This window comes from Temnothorax nylanderi, unplaced genomic scaffold, assembly GCF_030848795.1.
Source record: "Temnothorax nylanderi isolate EJ_2023f unplaced genomic scaffold, tnyl_v1.0 TNYL_tig0087_pilon, whole genome shotgun sequence".
Lineage (NCBI taxonomy): Eukaryota > Metazoa > Arthropoda > Insecta > Hymenoptera > Formicidae > Temnothorax > Temnothorax nylanderi.
The window spans coordinates 592214-618363 of NW_027249149.1; the positions used below are offsets into that span (position 1 = coordinate 592214).

At 35.7% G+C, this 26150-nt stretch overlaps 3 protein-coding genes across 8 annotated transcripts in view; 1 reads left to right on the forward strand and 2 right to left on the reverse strand.

Annotated features, from left to right (window-relative positions):
* The window catches only part of LOC139774779 (uncharacterized), a 211392-nt gene that overhangs the window by 79568 nt on the left and 105674 nt on the right, over window positions 1-26150 (forward strand). The window lies entirely within an intron of this gene.
* The window catches only part of LOC139774778 (uncharacterized), a 171484-nt gene that overhangs the window by 55623 nt on the left and 89711 nt on the right, over window positions 1-26150 (reverse strand). For 2 of the 4 annotated variants that reach the window (XM_071710238.1, XM_071710240.1), the window contains exon 2: window positions 20745-20968. In XM_071710238.1, the coding sequence (XP_071566339.1) occupies window positions 20745-20968 (224 nt within the window). Of the gene's footprint in view, window positions 1-20744; window positions 20969-21451; window positions 21471-21878; window positions 21959-26150 lie in introns of those variants that run through there. The other 2 variants (XM_071710241.1, XM_071710242.1) reach the window with 2 other exon arrangements.
* On the reverse strand, window positions 950-5139 carry LOC139774783 (kielin/chordin-like protein). The gene is made up of 7 exons (XM_071710255.1): window positions 4979-5139; window positions 4118-4361; window positions 3909-4015; window positions 2832-2951; window positions 2205-2354; window positions 2062-2115; window positions 950-1453 (listed from the first exon to the last, which is right to left on the reverse strand). Exons 1-7 carry the CDS (start codon window positions 5106-5108, stop codon window positions 1275-1277), a joined length of 984 nt encoding a protein of 327 aa, XP_071566356.1. The 5' UTR covers window positions 5109-5139; the 3' UTR covers window positions 950-1274.

Genomic DNA, 26150 nt, shown 5'->3' on the forward strand with positions numbered 1-26150 from the left:
AATATCAATCTAAAATTTATTACAATTAAATGTTACTAGTATTTTAAATTTATATTTAAATTTATATCGAATCACGTAACAATATAATTTTTATTAGGTGGAAAAATTTACTTCACTTTATTTATTTTATTTATCTAGAGTATTTTAGAGCCTTTTTACTTTATTTATCTTGCTTTTGTTTTGCGTTCACAATCTATAATATAATTTATTACAAGCTGGCAAATCAAATTAGTATACTTACGTAATATAATTCACATATGCTCGCAATTGGTTTTCCATTGGCTCGTGAAAGGGACTAGAGGCCATGAATTTAGCGAACGTTGAAATTAATTCGTTTCTTCGTATTCGTGAGTTGCAAAGCGCGGACTTCTCAACCGCAAATTGCGATAAATCGCGAGTTAACGCGAGACGCGCAAGTGAGTCTGTAATGCCGGCAATAATTTGCGAAGTGTCAACGGTAAAATCACTTAGAAGTTTAAATGAGAAATAGGTAACGTTTGGCGAAACGTGTGTGAATGACTCTGTTGCCAGCTTATGCACATTACTAAGCAGACAATGTCCAGAACAGGAATTGGTTTGCCCAATATGTAGATTATTACAGCGCCAGTGCGCACCGTAAGCGGAAGCATATTTGCGATAATCGTAATAGTATGATCTTGAAAATCACCGCGGTTGAATAATTCTTATGAACATAACGTTGCATCAATATCAAAAGAGATAGCGCAATATCACGCTGTAACAATATTTATCTCTCTTTACAGGCAGACTTTGCAGAACCTTTCGAATAAATATGTAACTACAAATTTACATCGATGAAATATAGAATTAGAATTAAGTAATACTAATATGTCATAATCACAAATATAGATCGAAGGTAATAGATTTTTAGATGCGCGAAACATTCGTCGCGTTACAGTTTATTAAGCAGAATTAAGTAATAAAACAATAATTTAAAACTTTATTCATTTATTTATCATTTATTTATCAATAATAAAGATCATTTTAAAAATATTTGCCATTCTACGTTTTGTTTTAAATCCTTAATATTATCTATAATCATAATTTACATGGAATGTGTAGAAGATTTGTAATCCATTTTTTTTCAACGTGCAATATATAAAAATATGCTTCTATTGTCAATCAACAGCAGAAATGCATACATTAGAATATTTCATACATACATATATAGAGAAGTTTTAACATTTACGTACTAATTTACTATAATCCTGAATTGTACAACGTAAGTAATCACATTATCACAGATTTTAAAATGTTTAATGTTGGAAAGGCGGATGCTTTGTTACATCGCATTCGTCATCCGGTAAACGCTGACAAGTGGGTACAGGAGGTACCTCGCAAACGCATTTAACGCACACAGAACTATAATCTGTACCTTGATTCAACTCGTCGCCGCGCTGCATCGTCAAATTGCCGAAATGACAAACGTCCTTATCTAAAAAGAATAAGTCTCGATGAAACATCTTTACATGATAAAATTAACTCTAAGATATTATATACCTCTTCGAGTATTTTATTATTGCTTAAATCTAACTAAAAATTTTCAAAACCGAAATATATCAAAAGAGATTTTAAAAAATAGATAAATAAATAAAATAAAATGGTTTTTAACGAACGAACATCAAACGCGCTATAGATGTGACGTGTTAACTGACACGCCTATAACATAATTTCCTCGATAATTTCCTATGCTGGGGATAACGATGACCAAATTAATTATCATTTTATAGGATTGCAACAGAAATTGATTTGCGCGGTGCTTTTCGTATGCAACATTTCTCGCAATTAACTTTCATTTCATGGTATTCAAAGCACAGTCATAATTAGCATCGCTTGAATGTTCAAATGCGTGTCGATGCATCATTTATGTTTCAATTCAATAAGCGAATTAGCTTGTAGAAAATATATCTTTACATTTTTTTTATAAGTCGATAATTAGTAAAATTAATAAAAGACCAGATCAAATTCTTAAGAGTATCAATTATCTCGGATTGTTCAAAAACTATTATATTTCTATTCTATATTGTTAAATATGAAACGTACCATCGGGATTTTCGTCGCCAGACTCATTGTGAATAACAGTGTCGTTGTCGTTTTCTAAGAAAAAACAACCCGATAATCGTTATTGCTTAAATAAAATTAACATATATTTGCTTATCACGCAAAATTGCAACTCGCAAACTTACGACATCTCGAAAATACACTGCAACTAGTCTGCGGCGGTTGAGTGGAATAATAAACCGGAGCGCAGTTATTAACAATGTCGCTTGCACTACGGAAATCGGGACTGCAATATGGATGTTTAGGCTTCATGCAGAAAGGTTCGACGTTTTCCCCTAAAACCGTATAATTTTTTATGGATGTAAGCATAAATTATATAGTTTTAAATTAAACATTTATATCACAGAATTGTTGCTGTTCACACATTACTGAAATATAGATAAATACGAATTTAGTCTTAATTATTGTTATGACAAATACAATATATAGGTATGTATATTTATGATATACAAGTGTTGAATTATTTAATTTACTAGCTTATTTGTCGACCAGCAAATAAGCCAGTAAATAATTATTCATCAATATATTGCATCAATGTAAGTTTCCATAATACATCTGTTTCATTGAAAACTGACAATTCGTTTATATTTGTCATATTTGTCATAAGAATTTCGTACACCGCATATAAAAATATAAATGTTGACAATAACATTGAAATCACTCATTAACATGTATTTTATATACATGTTGTACCAAAGTATCTAGCACTGAAAAATTTTAAATAACATAAAAGTACCTAGGATTATCTTTACCTTTATAGCCCGGCTGGCATACACAGTTTAAATCCGGCTCATTTTCAACTTCGAAGTATTCTCCATCTCTATATTCCTTTCCGTTTACATTACAGATAGCTCTGTCTTCGGGATTTTCAGCTACAAGACGTAAATAACTTTATTTAAATGTTGTTACATATATTTTATGATAGAAATGTCTTTTTTGTCGGCAAGTGGATTGCTATTGTTGAATATGAAATTTAACCTTTAGAGGACGGGCAGGTTTTTTCATGATTTTTTATGATTTTTATTTATAAGTTTCATATATGTGTTATATTACGAAAAATTGCATAACACATTCATATGATTGTAAATTTCAAAAAAATTATTGTTTATATTTAGAATGAAAAACATGGAAATACTTTTTGTAAAATCTCATTATAAAAATATATTTTGAAATTTAAAGCTAAAAAATGCAAACAAATTCATAAGGAGGACTTTGTGAGAAAAAAATTTTGATTTACGATGTTTATGCATATATTTAATAATGTTGTTTTGTATGATATATTTCGAAGCAAGATATAACACACAGAGGCATATCGCACTCACGACACATTTTGGTCTTCGACGAATGCCTTTTTAAACGTTGTCGTTATCCTGAAGAATTTGCTTCAGAAGATAAGAGTAATCGCTTAAATTCTCGGCCTTGAATTGGCCATTCTTACTTGTTTTCCTTAGATTCCCGGTACTACGGAAACTCAGTAACCCAAAAAACCCTTAAGTATATATGATATTTTAGCGCGTAAACAGTTTGACGCCTAAAAATAGGCTTCCCGTCCTCTAAAGGTTAATTATACTAAAGCAATTTTATTGTGGCTTTCTGGTTAACAAAGTTCGATAACTATATTAGCTAAAAAGGATATATCGCGAAAATGTAAAATTATTAAAAATTTATCTTTTTAATTATAATGAATCTATCGAGAAGAACATAATTGGGATATAACTACGTGAATTTAATATAATATTTAGATGCATAAAAATCAGTGTTATTATGTTGTCAATTTATCGCGAATATATATAGAGAAAATTTACAACTCTTAATTAGATTATGCTTACGACACACTTCCTCTTCGGGACAACATTGGGCCGGGGATCTCTTTCGATAGCAATCTGGTTTCACTGGTCCGAAGAAACAATCAACTACCGCACAATTAAACGAGGCGCTATATTGAAAGCAATTACGTAGTTTTAATAAGTGAAATTTAATAATTAAAATATTAAAAGGAGACAACAATGAAAAAATTGATGTGAAAGTCTTTACTTACATGCCATCATATCCTGAGCGGCAGGTGCAACTAACGTCACAAGGATTCGCATCTTCGTCTTTGAGTTTCTCTCCGATCTCGTACTCTTTACCATTGACATAACACTTAATAGTGGATCTCTCTTTTAGATGATCACAGTTGTATTTGGTCGCGCAACAATCGCCCTCTTTCTCAAACACCGGAGTACAACCGAGAGCCTCGTAATACGCCAGTGGACCCGGGCATTTTGTTTTATCGCATTCCTCTTTACAAAAACAAAGAATTTAAAAACATTTAATGCGATATATTATTGACCGCGATAAAAATGGATGTTTATATACTAGGATAAGAGAATCCTTCTGAGTGCTTAGAGTTGCGTCGTTATTCGTCTAACGGAATTTTGAATTAGACATATAATTATTCACGAAGTCAAAATGTCGAAGTTTTTACAATTATACTGAATCAATTTTTAAAAATCTCTAAAAAGTGCGTCGTATCGTTATTTCTAAAATTAACAAATTAGTTAATGAAATGATTATTATATTAAGCGTGATTTATCATAAAGCATTTATTTTGTTACATAAAAGTTTTCTGGCGTTGTAGTAAATGTGTCTTATAAATGCATTTACAAAGAATTTGGCAGTTACTCAAAACATTTAATAGTTTTAACACTTGCATATTCTTTTCGCGATTTTGCCGCGAATTTATTATTATAACTGGCGCTGTAACCCGAGATTACGTTGGAATATTCGATCAAAAATAATAAATGACTTATTGCCTTACTGTAAGATTGTAAATGAGATCAATATTCGAATAACTCTTTTTACAACAATATATCGCACGTTTCCCGTAAGCGTCGCTTCTCTATCGTTTGCGACTCACCTTGATCAGCCGCGATTGTGACGGTGATGAACGCCAGATAGGCGCATATCTGAATGAAAGAACGAGAGCCACGACGTGTCATGTTCGAGCAGTGTGAAAACTTGCGCGACTTGCGTCTGCGCTGCGTCATTTATACCTCGACCGGTGACCACGGTCTGGAAGTGGACACGAGAAAGACGGGGAATATATGAATGACGCAGACGCAGGAACATGGTATTGGAAGAGGGGAAATAGTACGTGTGTGTGCGATAGTGAATTGAAACGCACGTGAGAAACAGAATCAGAGAATATCTAGGAGGCGCAACAGAGAGGAATATGCGTGCTGGAGGAGAATGAAAATGAGAGAGAGAGTCGTAAGCCCGCGTAGAGACGAAGAAAAATCTGGTAAGCAATATGCGAAGGAAATACAAAGAATAGAACAAGCGGAAGAGAGGAAACGCGAATTGGAGAGAATAATTTGTTTTATCAGTCATCGTGCGTTGCATGCCCATTTGAATTACGTAACTATTATTGTGTTGAAACAAATTATCTCTCTCTCGCCTTGAATCACCGCCTTCAACTTCTGTTGAATGTATTTTGTTAAATTGTTAAAAATTATCGATACTTTTTATCATGTAATTGTATACTACTTTCACTTGGCGTAATCTTGCATATCTTCAATGACACGAAAGCACAGAAAAGAAAGTTAGAATTTGTAATGTTGCTGTATGGTTTCTTTTGATAAAAAAAAACTTTTTGTCATGTATGATATTAATCGGTTAGATATTAATAATCAATAAGTGATTTCTATCCTTGCAAATATCAGTTTTTATTATAACGTAATGTTTTAATTCTTACAAATATTATAATGTAAAAAACGTTTTAATTCTTACAAATATTTAAGTAAAATTTTTAACGAGTTTTTGCGCGTTGTGTAAAAGTAATTGCAATATCTTAGAGTTTATGGCTGATCAAAAAATAGGCGAATTGTATCACAATTTCTGTCAAGCGATGTATGCGGTTCACAAGTCGGCACAGGTGGTGCTTCGCAAATTCATTCAGCTTTGCAAGCTGAAACATATTGTCTTTTCATTATTCCGTCACCAAGTCGCATTGTTAAATTACCATATAGATACACATTTTTCTCTGAAAAAAGAAGAACGTCAAACGAATTATTATATTTTTATGATATATTACAAGTAATAGCGCGTCAATTATTCTAAATTCTAATACACTTTTCTGTATTTAATCAATTGGGTGTGCGATAAAGTGAGTTATATTTTGTAATTAGTTATCATTTTATAGGATCATAATATTAACGTGCTACAGAAATTGATTTTGCGCAGTGCTCGTTATCCATATGCAATGTTTGTCGCAATTACCTCCTATTTGACGCGATTCACAGTACGGTTGTGTAATTAGTATCGCTCGACCGTTTAAACGCGTGTCAATATCTCATTTTATGTACCTACCTCACACTATATTCATATGATTATTGAATCGATTTGTCGTGAAGTAATAAATTTTTTTTTTAGATATCGCGATTCATAAAATTAAAGAAAATATAAACGAAATAACATAAGACAATTTAACAAGATAAGAAATTGATTTCTCTAGCCATGCTAAAGTATTAATTTTATTTTTTATTCAACATGTATATGAAATATTTCAATTTCCAAAGTTATCATTGTGATTTAGAAATCTAATTGCATAACGAATGGTTAATTATAGAAACAATATAATACAGATTGGTAACTAATGCTCTTCTACATCAAGAGTTGCCGTTGAAATCGATATGTGACTTTAACATAACGTTTTAACATTCAGCATGCTATGCCGATATTTCTTGACAGATACACTGACTTGATCCAGTGAAATGCAGCACTGTATGGAAAAATTGAAAACAGTTTTGAAGAATTTAATAATTTCGTTTTCATATTATCTATAATTTATAATCGATGCGATAAACATTTGATATTTTTATTTGACATCATATACTTCATATCAAAATGCACTTTCTATAGATTTTGCATTATAGAATAATTGTCCATAAATGAGAAATTTAAAAAATCTACGAAGTAAAAAAAATAAGTGACATGAAATTATTCGATAATCAGAAATCGGTCCAGTAGCCATTAGAAATAAAGACAGAGATCGCGTTGAAAATTTTACAACTAACGTGAACAAATTCCTTGCAATATGTTCACACATCTGTCACATCTGTTACTATGACAGAATAATACCGAACTGTCGACGCGTGTGAGAAAACGTGATGTAATTTGAATAATGTGACGCCATACATGAATCTTTCATAATATCGAAAGAAAATGCGCCCATACACGCACACATACTGGACTATATTAAATATTCATGATTGCCGCGCTCTTCGCATCAGAGAAATGAAAGATCCTTTCGGTAAAATCATGCATAACAGCAAATGGAGTTAGTAGCATATTATTTTCACATTTTGATTACTTGAAGTTACATCTTACGTATAAATATGACATCTATCAATGTAGTAGAGTGATTTAAACGTTTAGTTAATTTTTAAACATCTTAAAAAATATTTATCTCTCTTCCTTTCTCTCTTCTGTCTCTCTTCGCCCGTTGCGTCTCTCTTATCATTCTTCCTTTTCGCGACCGGATTATTATTTATTTCGCTGTTTTTTTTTCATCGATAAGCAAAGAGCAAAGTCATGTTAAATAAATAACTTATACAATTTTTTATATATATTAAAACATATAGGTATGAAGTATATATATACTTATACTTTTACTTATAAAAATAAGCATTTGATATAAAGAAAGCACATAGCTGTTTTAAGAAAGATATATAAAACTGTATATTACAAATTATAATACGAAATAAGGAAAGCGAGAGAACCAATCAGCGAAAAAACAATAACAGACCTCTTTTACATGCCTTTGTGAGTTGCGGACTCACAAAGGTATGTAAGAAGTCTGTTATTGTTTTTTTCGCTGATTGGTTCTCAGAATGTATATATGTATATTCTGTTAATTATGAAAATATATGTACTTAATTTATGTAGAAATATTTCAACTTATTTATATTAGAGTCATACTTACATTTCATCATTAGAAGATCCGCGACGGCAAATCCTTACGTCCTCGCAAATATTTGCGTCTTCCCGAAACCTGATGGATTTTATACTCGTGACCGTTGATGTAATACTTGGTCCTAGATCTCTCCTTCAGATGGTCACAGTTGTATCTTGACGGGCAACGAGCCTGCTCGGTTCTGAACACCGGCGTGCACCCCATATCCTCATAATACCTTATTGGACCCGGGGAGAACGTCTTCACGAAAAAAAAATGTCAAAAAGTTTGGTAAAAAAATACATTATCGTTCTAAACAGATGGAACTGGCTCCGCCAATGACGTAAATTACAACGGTTTTAAATCCGATGTAATGTCTGGCTAATTTTAGATGAGATCGTTATATTATACTCTAAGAATAGTTAAAACATTGTGACTCAAGCGACAGGAGAATGAGATATTGGTTTTTCCTTATGACTTACCTCGCCTAGTCGTAATAACATCAGTCGCAACAACGGCGGCGGCGATAAACGCCACGTAGACGCACACTCGACACCAAATACGTGCTTCTTCCATGATCGAACAAGCGCAAATGTGTTATTGACCCTAACGTTCACATTACATTATACTTTGAGATTACCGATTCGGGGAGGGATGCGAGAGTAAGAAGGAAAATATGTAAAAAATATAAAAATAAATATGACAAAGGAGTTTAGTAAATAGAAAAAGGTACAGAGGACGTTATACAATCCATACAAACATTTAGTTTTATAAATGTTTAACCAATATAAAGACAGGTGAAAAATATCTCGATCTTTCTGGCATTATCCATGTAAAATCTGTAGTTTCAAAATTTTTCATTTTTAGCGCAATTGCACGTTAGATATTCAGTCGCAAGAAAATGTTTGCATCAGTTATTACAGTATGATGTATCGTCCATGAAGAATTAATTAACTTCGGTGTCTTAATTCCACCGACGCGACGGTTTTGTAGGCAAATTAAATTCTATTCGAAGTTATTCACTCAAATGTAATACTGGAAAGATACTTTGCTTAATTTAAGAGGATGAATCCTACATACGCTATAATATAATTATGCTATAATTTTTCTGTATATATATGTATATGCCAATTAAAGTACAGCTCATCCGAATGTACGTCTCGTTAGAAAGATTATTTCGCATAACCGACATACGTTTTAAACATGAAAATAATATCAATTGTGCGAGCAACCTTGACAACTATCTCTTACGAGTTATGCCTCATACTTATTATTGCACATTTAATTATCGAAGTAAACGTACCATACGTACAAACTTTTTACACAGACACATATAAGTACTCGAAATGGTCTAGCTATAACGTCAGTTTATTGATTCTTCATCGTAAATTACTTGATGGCAACAACGCCTTTTGCGCGAGATTTATAGGCAACGATATGCAAAATGATCCAGCGATAAGTTCTTGTAAAATATTGACTTGTTATTCGCGGAAATTCGCGTGTAAAAAGTTCGTACGTATGGTACGTTTACATTGATAATTATAATTGCAATAATAAGTTTGATAACTCGTAAGAGATAATTGTCAAGGTTGACCGCACAATTGATATTATCTTTATGTAAAACGCACATATATCGGTTATGTGAAATAATCTTTCTACGACGTACATTCGGATGAGCTGTACTTTAATAGTAATATACTGCGATTGCTAGGAACAGTTAATGTGTTCTTGAATTGTTGCAAGTTAAAGATCATTTCTCAGCAAAGCAATATGTATTTCTATTATCCATATAAAGAATATCCTTACGAAGATTTCTGCAAATTTTATATGTTGTATTCATAGGTTTATAATAGTTATTTGCATTTATTTATTGTTTCTATTTTATTCCATTTCTATTTTATTGTTTCTATTTTATTGTTACATTCATTTATTTGAATTATTTAAGTCTTAAAAACTCAAATTTTTTAATCGTAAATTTACATTTATAACGTAACTATCCAAGAATAAAGTATTGTGTTCAATAGATTTTTTTATCTTGATAAACGTAACCTTATTTGCATAGAAATAGAAGGAAAAAATCTATTTTGGTACATACGATGAAGAAACATTGTATTTTTTATTTTATTTTTAACAAAACTGTCGGCAGACGTTCTACAAATGCAAATGGTTTCGCGTAATCGATTTGTAGATAATTTATACGTTAATCATGTATAATCTCAGAAAATAATTTATCTTTTAACAACGGTTTAAAATAAAGTTTGTACATCCAATTATGTAAGTTACATAATTAAGAAGATGACATTAACGCTTCCGTCGGGGAATATGTACACTTTAGATAAATCGTGGATTATCTGGGTCGAATATCGCAGTATCCTCAATATATATTATCATTTCGTCAGCAAGCACCGGCTAAGACAAGTATTAACAGCGCAAACGTGATCTCCCATGCACTAAGATAATTATTAATCGCTAAGAAACGTGCGAAATCGAATGAACGTGTCAATTGAATTAGGCAGAATGATTTTATGATAAAATGTCTCACTATTAGCTGTCCTCTCAGGTATTTCGTCTCACACTAAAGTATTTATCGAGATGCAGCGCTTAAATAAGTCTCCGAATATAAATTAGGAAAGGCGGATAAACGAAGCTTTTTGGAATTTTTGAAAGGATGATCTACGAAGGATCGGGATATTAATTCTTCATTCCAAGTGACACTCGAGACGTAACGCCATTAAACGCGTTTACCGTGTGTCAGCCGTATGGCACTGCGTAAATCACAAGGCGGGGGAGTACTCGCAGAACCAGCTCATAACTGCGAATTTACTACACGTTGCCCGCCAGTACGTTACTCGGATCGTACCTCGAGCCGAATGTTCGCCATTACACTTGGTTACAGCGAGTTGGCCGATGTAAGCCGAATAAGTTCACCCGCTTGGGAAACTGATTTATCGCGTTCGAGGGATTGGGTCATTAGTCTTATCCCCGTAACTAATGACTCAATCTCGGTCGTCCCCCTCTCGACTGCGGATTTATCGACCTACAGATCCGTACGATTGAACTGAATATTTCCATGGCGGCGGTCGACTCGAACGGATGTAAATTCGCGCGAGGAGCGGGAATCAACGGAAAATGTTATCGCGAACGCGCCGCTCTCATTTCGAAAGACTCGTCGATACGCTAAAAATTGTACGGATAAATATCCGATTAATGATAATCGATTTAATAGAGCTCTTTCGAAATAATCGATATTCACGGAATCTCATTTTTTTTTTAATTATTAAGTGAAGTGCTTCATTTTTAACAGGTACCATTAATCCATTATGACAGAGCTAATAGAGCATTTATAATTAGTTTTTCGATAGGAATTAGATAAAATTTAAATAAAATAACCGATTTAAGCAAAATTTACGCGTACGTCTATATTTATTATTAATTTGCAATAATTAATTTAATTTGCATTAATAAAGAATAGTGTACCTCTGTCATCTTGTGAAATCAAAAGATTCTTAAATTAATATCAATTATATCATTATGTTCGTTATTACATGATAAGAGACTTTCAACGTTCATTAATATTTTTACTGCTTTTCGCTGATATTTTTAATATTTAATGCACAAAATTAACGTTTAAGTGAACTTTGAGTGAAACTTAATATTACGCGATGCGCTACGTATATACGTTACTTGCACAACTGAAAAGGTAAAGTGAGAGGACTTAATGTTCTTCATTATTTTAGTTCACTTTGCGAACGTGAAACAGTAGTAATTTGCAGTCTTTATTAACGCGACATGGCTTTCGGGTTTGTACGTTTATTAGTAATTCGATACGTCTTGTTCTCAATGTCGGCGAGATAATTAATATAGTTACGGAATGACATAATTTTCGTATCTAGTAATGCGATATTTCAAGAAAAGACAAATGGTAATTAATAAAACATTAATTAGAAGCTTCGCGCGCGCGAGAGAGAGAAAGAGGAGAAAGAGAGGGGCATTCGATAAATTATGTCACATTCGGTGCATATAATTACGTGAAATAAAAATTTATAATATAATTATACATATGATTAAATCCGTGTGTAACAATCTTTAATACAGATCCGTAAGATAAATATTCAAATTGTAGAATAAACAAACGTATATGCTTCTTTCTTAAATCAATTGTGTTAGGAATAGGAAAATAAAATGTATGTTAAAAACTAAGAAATATATGTCAAAAAGCTTGAAAGGTAATAAATCAAACAGGATAAAGGGCTTTGCTGATATTTGATGTCAAAAGTTTGAAGGTAATATCACATTTAACATAGAGGGAACAAGACAGATGTACTAGCGAATGCGTGCTGTTCCGATAAAAAGATAAAAATAAAGCAAAGCGGAACCGACTAAAATATGCACGAGGTGATGAAACTTGAAGAGATGTCTGTCGGCATCTTGAATCTCTCGATGCGGAGAATTTTGCGGATAGTACGATCTCATTTCCGCGCGAGTGCTTTCAAATCATCGTCATAGTATTGAAGTTTCTATCAGTTGCAAATGCTCGTAACGATTTATTGCACATACAGAAAAAAAGTGCGCGCGTTTAAGCTCGTTAAAATTACTCAGCGGAGAGTTTCTCGCTTTGAGCATTCGTAAATAAACGAGAAAAGAACTGTGTTAAATTGTAAATTAAACAATTTAATTATGATATACCATAATTAAATACGTTGAATGTTGAAGCAATTTTGCTGTATAATTAGACCTCATAAAAAGTTACGCTAAATAAATAACAAAACTGTTGTACAGACACGGGTATATATTCGAGTTACAAAGTAGAATTCGAAATTTTTGGCTTCAAACACATTTATTGACGTGGAAAGGATTCGATAGCTGTTATATGACAGATAAAACATGAATGAAAGATGAAATTATTTATAGGTTCAGTCACGTAGAATTTTCACAGATTACATGATTCGGCAAAACCGTATAATCCTGTAGCGATAAGCACGAGATAAAGCCAACATCAACTATAACCATTTAGAATCGCGTATCGCGCGTGTGAGCTTTTGTGTTTCGTAATATCTGTCGTTGCATATATCCATTTAATATCTCCAAAATAAAGGAGCACGAAATTATGATATTTTTCGTTGAATATACGTATATAATGTGTTTCTCGCAAATCCATACGGAAATTCGGAGTATACCACCCTTTGTTTACTCCACGCTTTTTGAAAAGCTATGATACTTTAGAATATATTGTAAGACACAATTGGTCGAGGCTACGGCCAAAACGGCGCCAACTAACATAAATTCGGTCAACTTAACGCTACAACACTTTACGGTAACTCTCTTAGTTAATACCTTCTTCCTCTTCAGTCCTCCTTCTCCCTGACGCCTCGACGAGGCTGCACAGCTTCCGGGAACTTGCGAAATTCCACGGTAAGCACTGCACAAATTCTCGGGGGCGATATCATGCCGTAAGAAAGTTCAAGTCGACGTTATCATTATTCGCACACCGGCGTAATTGCGAATGTGTGAAAGTTGGGACGACAGAGGAACAATCCTTCAGCTGCCATTCGCCGAATAGAAAGGCTTCGTTTTATTCCAATGAATCCTTGCTCGTTTTATCTCACGTACCCTTACGTAGTTACGGAGTCGGATTGCAATTTGTAATTTACCACAATTGGAAACTTATGAGATGTAAATGATAATGGTACATTTCTCGCATAATATCAAACTAAAGTAAAAACTGAATAATTATAAACATCTTATTATAAAAATTATGGCCACAAGCTAATTGCGACTGCAATCAATACAAAATTTGCATATTTTAAGAGTGTCATTGCTCATATAGAGTTTTAAATTTCCAAATAACGCACATTACTAAAATGTAGTTTTGACACATTTAGTTTTTAAACTATCCTTTAAAATATATCTATTTTTTCATTTAATTATATACATTTATATACATATTAATAATTAATAACGTTAAATTTTTGACAACTTGGAAAATATATAATTTTGATTTGAAGATTTCGCGCAAGTAGAGATACGTGAACGTGTAAGAAACGCAGATTTTCCGAGCTACCATCATGTTTGCGCCTGACAACTAAATGGAAAATTGCACGTATGTTAAAGACACACTCTAAAAGTTAGCGTGGAGCCGACGTGACTACAAGCTTAAGCCTTTGTCTGGCCCAACAGCCGTCGGGTTAGAGCGAAAAGAAGAACAGCGGCTTACCGGCGCTTGCCGGTGGAAGCAAACGCGAAAACTAAAAGCCCCGCAAAGCTGCGTGCACGAAGTAGAACAAATCTGCCTTCGGCTTCGAATGAGGCAAAACGATTTTTCCCCGCGCCAGAAAACACATGCGTATAGTGCAACATCGTTGATTCTACGTCGTGATTATATGTTAAAAAGAATACAATGATATATTTTCGAGAATCGGTGGGCAAGACTTGTGCAGCGATACTCGCTCGATAACGATTGCCTTCAAACGATAACGCGAAAGTGAAACACAGTTGCGCACTTACGTAAGGAATAAAACGCGGCTGCACTACGCACTACGTGATATAATGTCTTGATCTTCCAGAATTTATGCGAATAGTTACGTCGATAAAAATTGTGCGTATCAAAGCTGTATCAGCAACTCACTCTGCTCGAACTTATATCATGATTCTGTTTGTTTCATTAATAACGGGAGAAATATAAATATTACGATTGTATTAGGGAAAATTTTGCAGCTTAGTTATCTTCCATCTTTCTGAGGACCTACGCAATTCTTTCTTTAAAGAAATCATAAAGAAACGCTGTCATATTTTGAGAATAGCATTGTTATGAGATTAATATCATATTTTTAAACAATGATCTTCTTTCGATATCACAAATCCTTCACAATAATTTATTATTTATTTAGCACACAGAAAAAAAAATGTTAAATCAAGACTCATATTCTTGTATATAAGCAAGAATCTATAATCTTGAAATGAGATATAAATTGCGTTCAACGAAGAAAACTTATTTGAATGAAGGTATTTATATAGTTTAATCAAGAAAGAAAAGTTGAAATAGAAAGTTGAAATTCTTATAAAAAGATTATAGATTCTTGCTTATATACAAGAATATAAGTCTTGATATTATAACACTTCTTTTTTTTCTGTGCAATATATATTTTTTATTTTATAAGATATTTACTATTGCGATATCAAATGTAATTGGTTGATATCAATAACGAATATATCAATGTAATGAGATTTCTATTTTAGTAAATTAGTATTGAAGTAGGTACCTATGGATTAATTGAAAGCTATATATGGGAAGGGGAGGAACATTCCGTAATACCCCGCATATCTAGCGGGAGGTATTTAGTGGCGCGTCGGTGCTGAAACATGGAAGATGCTGCGGATCATCTCCCGCCTCCATTATCAATATCTCGAGATATTTGCGAGAGCTTTGTACCAGGGAGTCTGCGGCGGTGGAGGCTTTGGCGGATTTACGGGACCGCCTTTCGAAGTTCATCCGTTAATGACCAGGCCTTACCCTCTCACTTCGGCAGGGGTGTATGTTCACTCGCGAATATCCGAGCCCGCTACTCGTAGCTGGCTTAACTAATGACACGTTGAAGCGATATCGTCACAACTTCCGGTTCCACGAAACCTCTCTCGCGACCACGCCCCGCGCTACCATCATCGACCGACGTCTCAACAAGTTCGATGAAAGGTACAACGACGATAACCGAAGCTGTCTGTTTTCCGAAAATCCACTACATCCACCGAACGTTCTTATTGAGATCAGAAATTCACAATGCTTCATCCTTCGTCGTAATACAGCCCCTCGTTTTCAGCATCCCTATATAGCTAGGCGTATTTTTCTTGGAGAAAAAGATTTTATAACATTTTGATACCGTTAATAATCCGTGCAGCTTAATTACTCTACTAATTGCAAAGTAAGTTATGAAACAGCTCGCTTTGCAATTATTACACTTGGCGGATTTTGCGCGCGAGAAGTTCTCTCTCTATAAAAACATTCTAATACTTGATTTTTCCTCCAATTATGTATAAATTCGTTCGTTGTCTCGACTCTTACCGAAGACAGAGCGAAAAATCTACAATAAGCGTGCTCCTCATCGATAAGGAGTTAATTACGTTATTTGAATTAGCAATTAAAGAGCAGATTTTTCCGCCAACTCCGTATAGCGCCACCACATTTCTTTTTTTCGCGAACGAAGTTAGCTTCGCGGGCCAAGTTAATTACAAGTTAGTACGAAATTAGAACTTTTCCCGGATCCCAGGACGCAAATTAATCCAGCAGGACGGGAATACAAGAAAAAGAGTATAAGCGGATCCTGTTAAAAATATCGTCCTCTTAACAACGGTCGCATTGGAACAACGCAATTTGAAAATTAAAACTCCAGGCACTTCTCACGACAGGAGCTTTCCACCTTTCTGTGTACTCATCTCACATACGCAAAACGTACCGTTCTATTCATAGGTAGGAAGAACGCAACGATTGAATATTCAAAGCATTAGGATTAATTGGCAGATCTTTCCAATTCAAACGCCCGTAATATCTTTTTTTTTTGCGCGAAAAATTTCCATCCCGGCCGTTGTCAGAATTAAAAGAAGAATTACCATACATCCACACAAGAATAAAATTCTGAAATTGAAACTAAGTTTTTCCACGGCGGAAAATAATAAATTTAGCTCTTTACTTTTGAAGTTTTCACTCTTCATTCACACTTATTCGTATTCAACTTGCAACGCAACATTTATGACTTCCACTAAAAGTTTCAGTCTGAAGGATGAATAATACATTTCGTGTCCTATGTGATACGGCGATACATATTGTATTTTATTTTCCAAAATACAGCACTTTACTGAAGAAATAGCATATCGGGATAAGAGCGCGCTTCGCGAACACATTTAAAAACGGAAAGAAGTCTTTCTGATGAAAAGACGGGTAACATATCTGAAAATGAGAGGAGAGTGTAACGCAATAAAAAAAGCATACTTAATGGCCCATTAAGAAAATAAAAAAGGATTAAAGTTAAAGTACCATTATGCAAAATTGCTCTCTCTGACTCTCTGTTCTTTGTCACACGTGTACCTGTGCGCATCAGCGACATGCAGATGTAATATAAAACAAACTTTACGTTTGCGTATCGCAAGTAAAATATGCGCGGCGAAAAGTACCCGAAGATAATTTAAATTAGGAAGATATTCCGCGGATTCTAACACGGCTGCTGTGTCGTTTATTTTTCGTAAATTATGCCAAAGATCGTACTTTTCTGAGCTTCGAAAACCGTGAATATCGCGGCAGCAAATACACACACGGGATGGGTAGAATAAGATGCAACTAATATTTAAATAGCGTATAATCTATTTATTATCGCTGGTGAGTCTATAGTATATTTATTAAATCTTCAGATTATATGAAGAATGACACATTCGATACAATAAAGTATTTTTATTTCTAGATATCATTTAAAAATTATTGCAAATTTTTAAAAATTTTCCACACATACAGTGGCTATATCTATATGACAAATCACTTATTCTTGAACCACTGGAGAGTAAAAAAATTGGAGTACTTTTAAATCAATTTGAAACAGCATTTCAAAATAATATTTTTACAAATAGATTTTATTGCAAATAAACCGTGTAAATTTATATATATAGATACATACATATATATCTTTTGTTATCTTATTTAAGTAATTTTTATACACACACAGATCGAATTGCATGTGATTTTAGCCACCCTATATTGCAGCCGGGCTGCGAACGAGAGCGTTGTTTACGACCGGTGTGGAAGCGTAATTGAGTGCGCTTAATAAATAAACAAGCTCGTGCTCGGATACGCATCCACGGGATGCATAGGTAGGTGTGCTATAAAAAATGAATTCATTTTTCAGGGAATGTTGGCTCGGGAAATATACCGTCGCGACATTCCACTCGAATCGCGAAAGTACACGTGAAAAGCTACATTGCTACAATAATCGGCATTGCGTTCAATCAATTTTCTTCTGATCGATGCAGAAATTATTATTTGCGATAAACACATTAGAGACGGAACAAAGCGTCATATTTTTTTTAAGTATTTTATTATTATGAAGACTCCGGAAGTATATATCACGGTTGCGAAAAATCTAAGAAGGAAACTTGAGACAATGGAGGAACTGAATCCGTTCGCCTCCTTCTCTCAAGAAACGAATCTTGATTAATGGCGCAAGTTTGCGTTACCATGTCCCGCGCCGGCCATGTTCGGAATGCATAATGGGTGGAATACATTAAAATTCAACCTCACGAGCGAACCTAAGAGAAGAATCTTTCTCTCTCTCTCCTCTCTCTCTCTCTCGCTCTCTCGCTCTCTCCCCACAACAGCGTCATTCTAAACGTAGAAAATAACATCGTTCTTCTCGCAATTAGCGCGGCGTCTTTGATCGATGACGGCAATTAGGTCGGTCCGCGTCGAATGCACGCGAGAAGTGCATCGGCTGCACACGCCGATCGTTAGGGAAACCCAAGAAAAATCCTCATGGCAAACCGTAAACGTTACGCGAGTGCAACATCAGTCACGATCTTTCGTTAATTGCCGCGATTCGCTGAATAAAGTCGTTCGCCGCAGAGTTATCCTCAGCCGTTGATGTCTCCGTCTCGCCAGCGAATTAATCGAAAAGGATCGAGGATGAGGGTTCTTAAATTGATCTCCCTTCATATCTCTCCAATAGAAAAGAAGTGCAGTAGAATTCGTTTTGCATTGAATGTGATTGCGAATTATATTGAATATATATCTATTCCAATCTTTCCTCAAGCAATAATTATATGTAATGGGATAATATAAATATTTTACATTAATATAGATAATGAAATACCAATATATGAAATATAAATATTAATTATCTACAAAGACAGTATTTGACATTTTCTTTGAAATATTAATTGTTCATATCTTTAGCATCTCTTTGATATAATGATACAAAATTTATGATTCTGACAGCTTGATATTCGCAGTGCCACGAATCATCCTTTAAAGTGCTTCATTCTTTTAAAGCACAATAAAATTCTTCCCACATATTCCGCCGATTTAGTTTAGTGAAAAGAATTTTTTTAGGAATTTTTTACAGACGTAAAAGGCAGTCCCGCACATGCAGTTAACCTTCACTTGCCTTCACTCTTTAAATTTTTTTTCCGTATTTCGCCGAGAGTGGGTATATTACATAAAACACAGGTTTCTCCGTCAGTGGGAAAATGTCTAAAAATAATTACTAACAATACCATAATAACATAATGCGCGCTTGCGAATAACAAATAGCGATAGAGATAAAAATTAATATTATCTCTGAATGATATCACAGTTCCATTTATAAATTTTTGTTTTCGCCTTGAATGGCGAGACCAAACTCGTATGACACCGTGTATTAGCACGTTTAATACCGTCTGCAATTTCGAGTTGAAACACGAGCCACGCAGCAATTTCAGCGCAAATTGCCGCGTTTTAATGGCTCCCAGTTGATCCTTTAAACACTTTCGTGCTATATAGCATTAAGTAGCTTAATAATTAACTCTTGTGTAGAACTTGCTCCGCAGCCACCGCAGTAAAATTCGTCGCGAATTAATTGAAAAATAATATCCTTGCGCACTTTCATCGTGTGTCGTTTAAACGTTTCGTATATTCATTGTTAAGTAATTCGCTCATTAATGTATCACACATACAAATCCTCATCAGGCAAAACTTCAGCTCAAGTTAGAGTTAACTTATTATAGAAGGTTATCTCATAGAGTTAACCTTCTCTCCTATTAACATTTGGCACACACTATGCAATACTTATATTTACCTAGCGTTCCTAGAAACGGCAGGTATTCGCTAACTAAGAGAATAATAGAGAGATTTCGATCCGTACATCCATAATGGTGGCTCACGTCAATTTCGTGTTGAGAAACCTCAAGGTGGTGACTAATCTAAAAACCGGATCGACAGGACGACTGTCACGGCCGCGCATTAATAATTTCGTTTATTTTACATAAGAATATGCTTTATGCGATCACGTGAATATTATCACGACCTCGCCTTGACCCGATTCCTCCATCTCGAAACGATCTTGCGCCGAGCAGCTGCTGACTCGTTCGTTTACTCGTGTATTCAAATTGACTTTTTGCGCTTTATTAAGCGAAGTATATCGCTAAAATTTAGCTCCACGCCCAGAGATATTTATTCGCGCATTAACACAGGCGGGAAGGGTTACGCGCAAATTGCAGTATCGGCGCGTTTTGCACCCTTATTCGAATAATCAGCAATGTAGCCTCCGATAATCATAATATAATAAAATGTAAATTAAATCTCCCCCATGTAATATAATGTGGCAGCGAAGTTTCAAAACGGGATAATCTCTGCGTTCAGTCTCGATATCGCGGACACACAGAGAAAATATTACTTTCATCGCTTAATAGGCATATATAGAGGCTAGTTTCGTATGACATTGAAATCTCGATTCACCGAAACTATATAGCAAACGCAATTTCTTTTAAATTTCATCTCTTTTTCCTTCATTAATTTTTTTCTGAATTTATTCGTCTTATACGTGTTCGTTATCCTCTCGATCGAAATCATTAAGGAAACGTGAGATGTCTTATCGAAGCAGCCCCCGCGATAATTCGCCACGAAGGCCGCAGAGCCGAGCACTCTCTGCTCTCGATAATATCCTTCGGCACACACACAAACACACATACACACGTGTAGAATTTCATGGCTGCGACTTACCTTGTAACTGCCGACCGCGTGCGCGCCATCGTAGATGTAGAGATGGTCGTTGCAGTCTAACTGCAGCTGATCGAATCGGAGCATAAACCGCTGGAGGATGCTGTGAGTCTGGAAAGTAATGGCGCAATCGAGGTCCCTCTCATTTTGCGAGGTAAGAACGGCGCCGTCTATCTTCCTGTAGAGATCCCGCAGGAAGTACTTCTTGCAGACGTCGCTCATCTGGTCTGTAAGGAAACAGACGGAAGGGAGTTAATCGATCTGACTTGCTCGCGACTGAGAAGGGTTCGGATACATCTGCATAAATATCCTCTGACGATCAACACTCTCCACGATATTGATTAAATCATGTAAAACGTCAAAATATAATTGTAAAAAGTTCAATATCGCTTAAATTGATAATATACCGGATTTTTTAGAGGCTGCATGTATAATGATTTTCGGGATATCTTGTATCACAAATTAAGAGAAATTTTTCTGTAGAAATAGTATCTTGTACGTATTATGATCTGTGTCGCAGACCTGCATTCGAAAGAAAAGAATACCAGCATTGAATTTGCACAACTCGATACTTTCAAAAATTATGAACAAAATGAAAGTTAGCATTTCGGCCGGCTGCAATATTTCGCGTTATGCGTCTCGACGGAATGAAACAAACATGCAATCGCACTTTTGCTCCATTACGCGCACGCTTTAAAAGCCGCGCTTACACAAAGATGAAAATCACATTTTTTTTTAGGTCAGTCGCGGAAAATTCCACTTTTGCACGCTGATGACACGCCCGCGACGCGACGCCTCGTACAAATAGCTCGCAATGCTAGCGCGCGATTGCAGCCGGGCAGATTTGCGGATTTGCATTTAAAACGAATGATAACGAATGCACGACAGTTGGCAGTCAACGCAGTCGCGAAATAAGTTACAGACGCACTTTGTCCCGAACTAGGACGATATTGCGATCGCCGTAGTTCCTCGTTACGCCGTAACATATTTCGGGACAGGCAACAGAGGTTGCAGGTTGCAGTTGTGGAACTTTGCGCGCTCGCGTCTTCGTCCCGCAAGTCTTCCCCCTTTCCCTCTTTGTTTTCAACCCATTACCATCCCTTTGCAGCTGGGCTCTGCAACATCGAAATTACTTACTCCCAAGACCCGCGGTTCTCCGTGACGCATGCGTTTGCTCGCACCGCATGCTGAAGTGCAGCGTGCAAAACGGTCGTTGCGTCACCAGCAGCCCCGCCGTGTTTTCGGCCGTGTGTCGGGAGAGTGCGAGTGTGCGGCGAGTAAATAGCCGCGGGTAAATCCAGCGCCGAGCATTGCGCCGCGCGCGATCAATTACATAGTAATAATTTACCAGTCGTCCCATCGGCAAGATGCAAGTACGAGATATAGACGAAAAGCGATGAATTCTGTCGAGCGCCGTTAATACGAGCGCGAGTGCGTTATTAATGCGATATATGTATTCGCAAAATTGTGAAACGTGTATTATAGATTCTCTCAGAATATATTAAGCTGCGCGAAAAAATTTGTCTTGGGAGCAAGTGTTTTCGATTAAATAAATTTTAATGCATCTCTCGAGATCTTCTCGTGCCAAATTGAACTTCAATCTCTTACGACACATCTGCGGCGGCGGCACATGTTACATTATACATATAACGCGGCATATTGTAATAAATGCATTTGTTTCATCGACTTGCGTGTAATAACAACTTCGTCAAGCTGTTAACTTTTACTGCCATTGATATGAAATTTTACGAGTCTTCCTCACCGCCTCCGCGCCGCCGCCCGCTCGTCGAACACGTACGTTGCGTTGCACATCTGGGTGAGGCGGGTGAACAGGAAAAAACGTGACTCGCCGTTAAGTAATGTATTATGGCACGCGCAGGTGGCATTCCGAATCGCCGATATAGAGGCTGCCGTCGATGCCACCGAGCCTATACCTACCCCCCCGATCACACGTGAATCGAGAACCGATGCGCGATATACTTCTTCCGTATCGACAAACATCGTTATTTTTGTAACAGCACGATGAATTGAAGATACGTCCGATAATTACAATATGTATACTCCACCCTGCTGAGTCGAGCGTTTCGAAGGAACACAAAAGCGCCATTACTTTAATATTGGAGTAAGCTGGAGCTCTCTCTCTGTCATCTAGATATTCAGGACAAGTATATAAAAGCGGCACGGCGAAATTTTAGCGTTTGAAACTTCGAATATGTACAAAAGGTCTTTGTGCAGTCGGACAAAACTGAGGTCTTAAAGAGACTAAATTCAGTACCCGGGGGTGTGGGGGGAGGGGGAATTTAGAGATCAGAAAAACAAGTACCGAAGACACAAATCTTCGTCGAGTTCAGGATCAGTTCTGATGGGGAACATAAATTTCGTAGGAACAATGAGAATATACGAGAGAGAACTATTTTCTCAGACGACCATGATTTAGCGAATTTAGCGAATAAGTAACTTTATTGTAGCAAGAAATTTCGGCTCTCAAACTTCTCTTATACGAGATGATCCCACTATAGACAAAATGTCTAAATTCCTTCCTTAAGATTTTCAACAAGATTTCAATGTCTTCTAAAGACGAATATAAAATAGATTGAATTTTATTAAATTTATTAAAATCGCAGTTTTTTTTTAACAAATTAAACTTTAGAGAGATTTTGTTCAGTAAAATTAATGAACTATTAGCGGTTTTTAAGTAAATTTAAAATCTTCCTTATCTTTTTAATATCTTCTTGAAGTTTTTAAATCCAAGATATACACATGATATTTACATCTTCAATCGTGTTTGTATTAGAACATTCTATTTCCGATGGATCCATGCATGGAGACGCTTAATATCAGGACGCTTGACCAACGGTCGGTCAGCTCAAAAGCGATTGCGTTCCTCAATAGGAAGCGCCTATTCAGATGGGCAACGATCAAGAACGCGTCCTGCCGTACTTAATCATTTACAGTTCCTCATCGAAGAATCGATTCGCCGACTCGTGTAATCGTTTAAATGCACCGTTCTGACTGTAAATCGGACCGAGTCGAATTATTCGACCGATTGGCAGCCGATTGTGCACCGTCAAGATAATGAGTCGACTCGATCTCAGTGCAGCCACGATTAACTTTAATCTACCGCGTTCGTTCATCGCGATGAGATAGAATTTCCTTAAATTTTCAGTTACATTTAGAGAAATTAGATTGTAATTATAGAAGAATTGGTCTCATCTTCGCACTTCGCGATATTTTATACAAGAAATTTTATACGCTGCAAATTCCCTTCCAAGTGTGTTATTTTAACTCTTATTACACATTTCTTACTTTTAAATCACGTTATTTAACACGATTGAACGTATTAACTTTTAATTTATTAATGCGATTAAACGTGCACATAGAAAAGTACTGCGCTGCAAATCCAAGTATGTTATTTTAACTGAAACTCTTCTTACACATTTCTTGCCAGTTTAAATCATGTCATTTAACACAGATAAACGTATTAACTTTTAATTTAATACGTATTAATTTTACACGCAACAAAACATGTAAAACGAGCTTCAGTCAAATGTGTTATTTTTAGACGTTTATACGTGTAAAAATAACACACTTGGATTTACAGTGTACGCCCCGATAGCGATGTAACATCGCCGAAGGATTAATTTGTCAATTGCTTTACAGTAATGTCGAATCACTTGGAATCGAGATTTCCTTGGTGAGACCTCTGTTCATCTTATTTTTTAGGTATATTTATTGAATGTTGTGCATTGTGAATGTGTCGCATTTAAGTGTCAGAATCCGTGAAATTATATTATTTTTCTATACTATTTTATTTATTCATCAAGCAACATAGAATATGCATTGCTTGATTGCCATTTTTTACAGTTTTATTACTGCTTTAGCTTGATTACACCTATATATTCCAAGGAAAGTTATTTGTCGATGTAATTAATTAACTGTAGTTATCCGATGTTATATTCCAATTTAGAAACAATCAGTTTTGATTACTTCCAGTGAGTAATTCAATAAAATTACTCTCGATGCTTCGCGAATTATTCCGAGGTCGCAATTTCCGCTTCCTCCGTCTTATATTATGATTCCATTTGAGATGAATATTTGTACAGAAATCCCTTAAATAAACGCTTACATAAAATTCCGAATTATTTTTTATGCTGGTCCGCTAAAATAAATTTTTTAGATGTAAATAATTTTTCATTTTTATTAAAAATAATTATTTAGAATTCACGCCCTCCGAATTCCAAAAATACATGGACAGAATTCACGTGTATTCTTTAAGTAACATATATCCCAAACATGTTAGATGTATTATAGCTGATGTATTATAACTGTAATTTTAACAATTTGTAAAGGCGGAACAATTTGCGCAAGGCATTCCGCGCTCAGAAAAGCGTGAGGAGATATCTGTTCGACTCGGTTGAGCTTCACCGCGATCGAGATTTCTTCGGTGCCGCCGATTCGTTCCGGCTGGACGAGCCGCAGGAACGAAGGGACGAAAATAAAAAGCTCGTAACGAAGCCGCTACGCGAGGGGGTGAGTGAAGACGCGGCGTCGTCGTTTCATACAAGAAACTCGATTGAAAAGTTTCCGCTCGTCTCGCGACGAAAGATAGTTTTCCGCACTGCGCGCGTCCTCGCTCCTCGCAGCTGCCGATGGACCGTTCGCATCCGAAGCAAGAAGAACATTTTCGGGGCGAGTCTCTCACGAAGATTCCCCGTGAAGATAAAAACGCGCTTTTTCCGCCGGCGGTCACGACTCCGGTGTAAATAAGATATGGCGAAGCGACGATCAGCGTCGTCGGAATGCCACATATGCGCGCTGCATCTCGCAATTGTCAAACGGTCTGACTTCCTTCCGCTAGTTTCACTTGCCTGCGCGGATGCCTGCCATCCGAATAGACGAACTACTACCGTCGCGTCCGCACCGCAAATCACATGGAATGATTCAGATTTAGGACGTGTGTAAATAAATGATTGAGACAAAGGTAGGAACAGATTAATAATAAGACGAAATTTATCTCTCTGACGATTTAAGGAAACTTTTGACGCAGATCGTTTGTTGAAGAACGCTCAAGAATCAGCCTGCATAATAAATATAATTACTCTCCGTTCTTTCTGAGAAAAGGAATAAGAAGTGCACACGCAGAAATTCAATTTCGACTTGAAATTGACAAAGAAAGGAAGATTGTCTATGTGCACCCTTGAAACTTAATTCGTTGAGATGAGTTTAATCTCCTGATGTTAAATATCTTCGCAATTAAATCTCCTTTCAAATATTTGCTGAGAAAAGGTCGACTCAAAAAGTCGAAGAATCCGTCATTGAAAAGACATTGACATAAGATGAGATTAAATTGCAGCAGATATACATTTATATCAAACTGAAAAACTGTTCTAAAGATAATTAATAACGCGC

What these genes read in the sequence shown, in the direction of transcription:
- LOC139774783 (XM_071710255.1), bottom strand. Translation starts at nt 5,108, where the DNA reads ATGACGCAGCGCAGACGCAAGTCGCGCAAGTTTTCACACTGCTCGAAC. An exon ending in CGCTCAGGATATGATGGCAT is followed by an intron (nt 4,016 to 4,117) that starts GTAAGTAAAGAC and finishes CTTTCAATATAG; the next exon opens with CGCCTCGTTTAATTGTGCGG. An exon ending in CAGTGTATTTTCGAGATGTC is followed by an intron (nt 2,116 to 2,204) that starts GTAAGTTTGCGA and finishes GTTTTTTCTTAG; the next exon opens with AAAACGACAACGACACTGTT.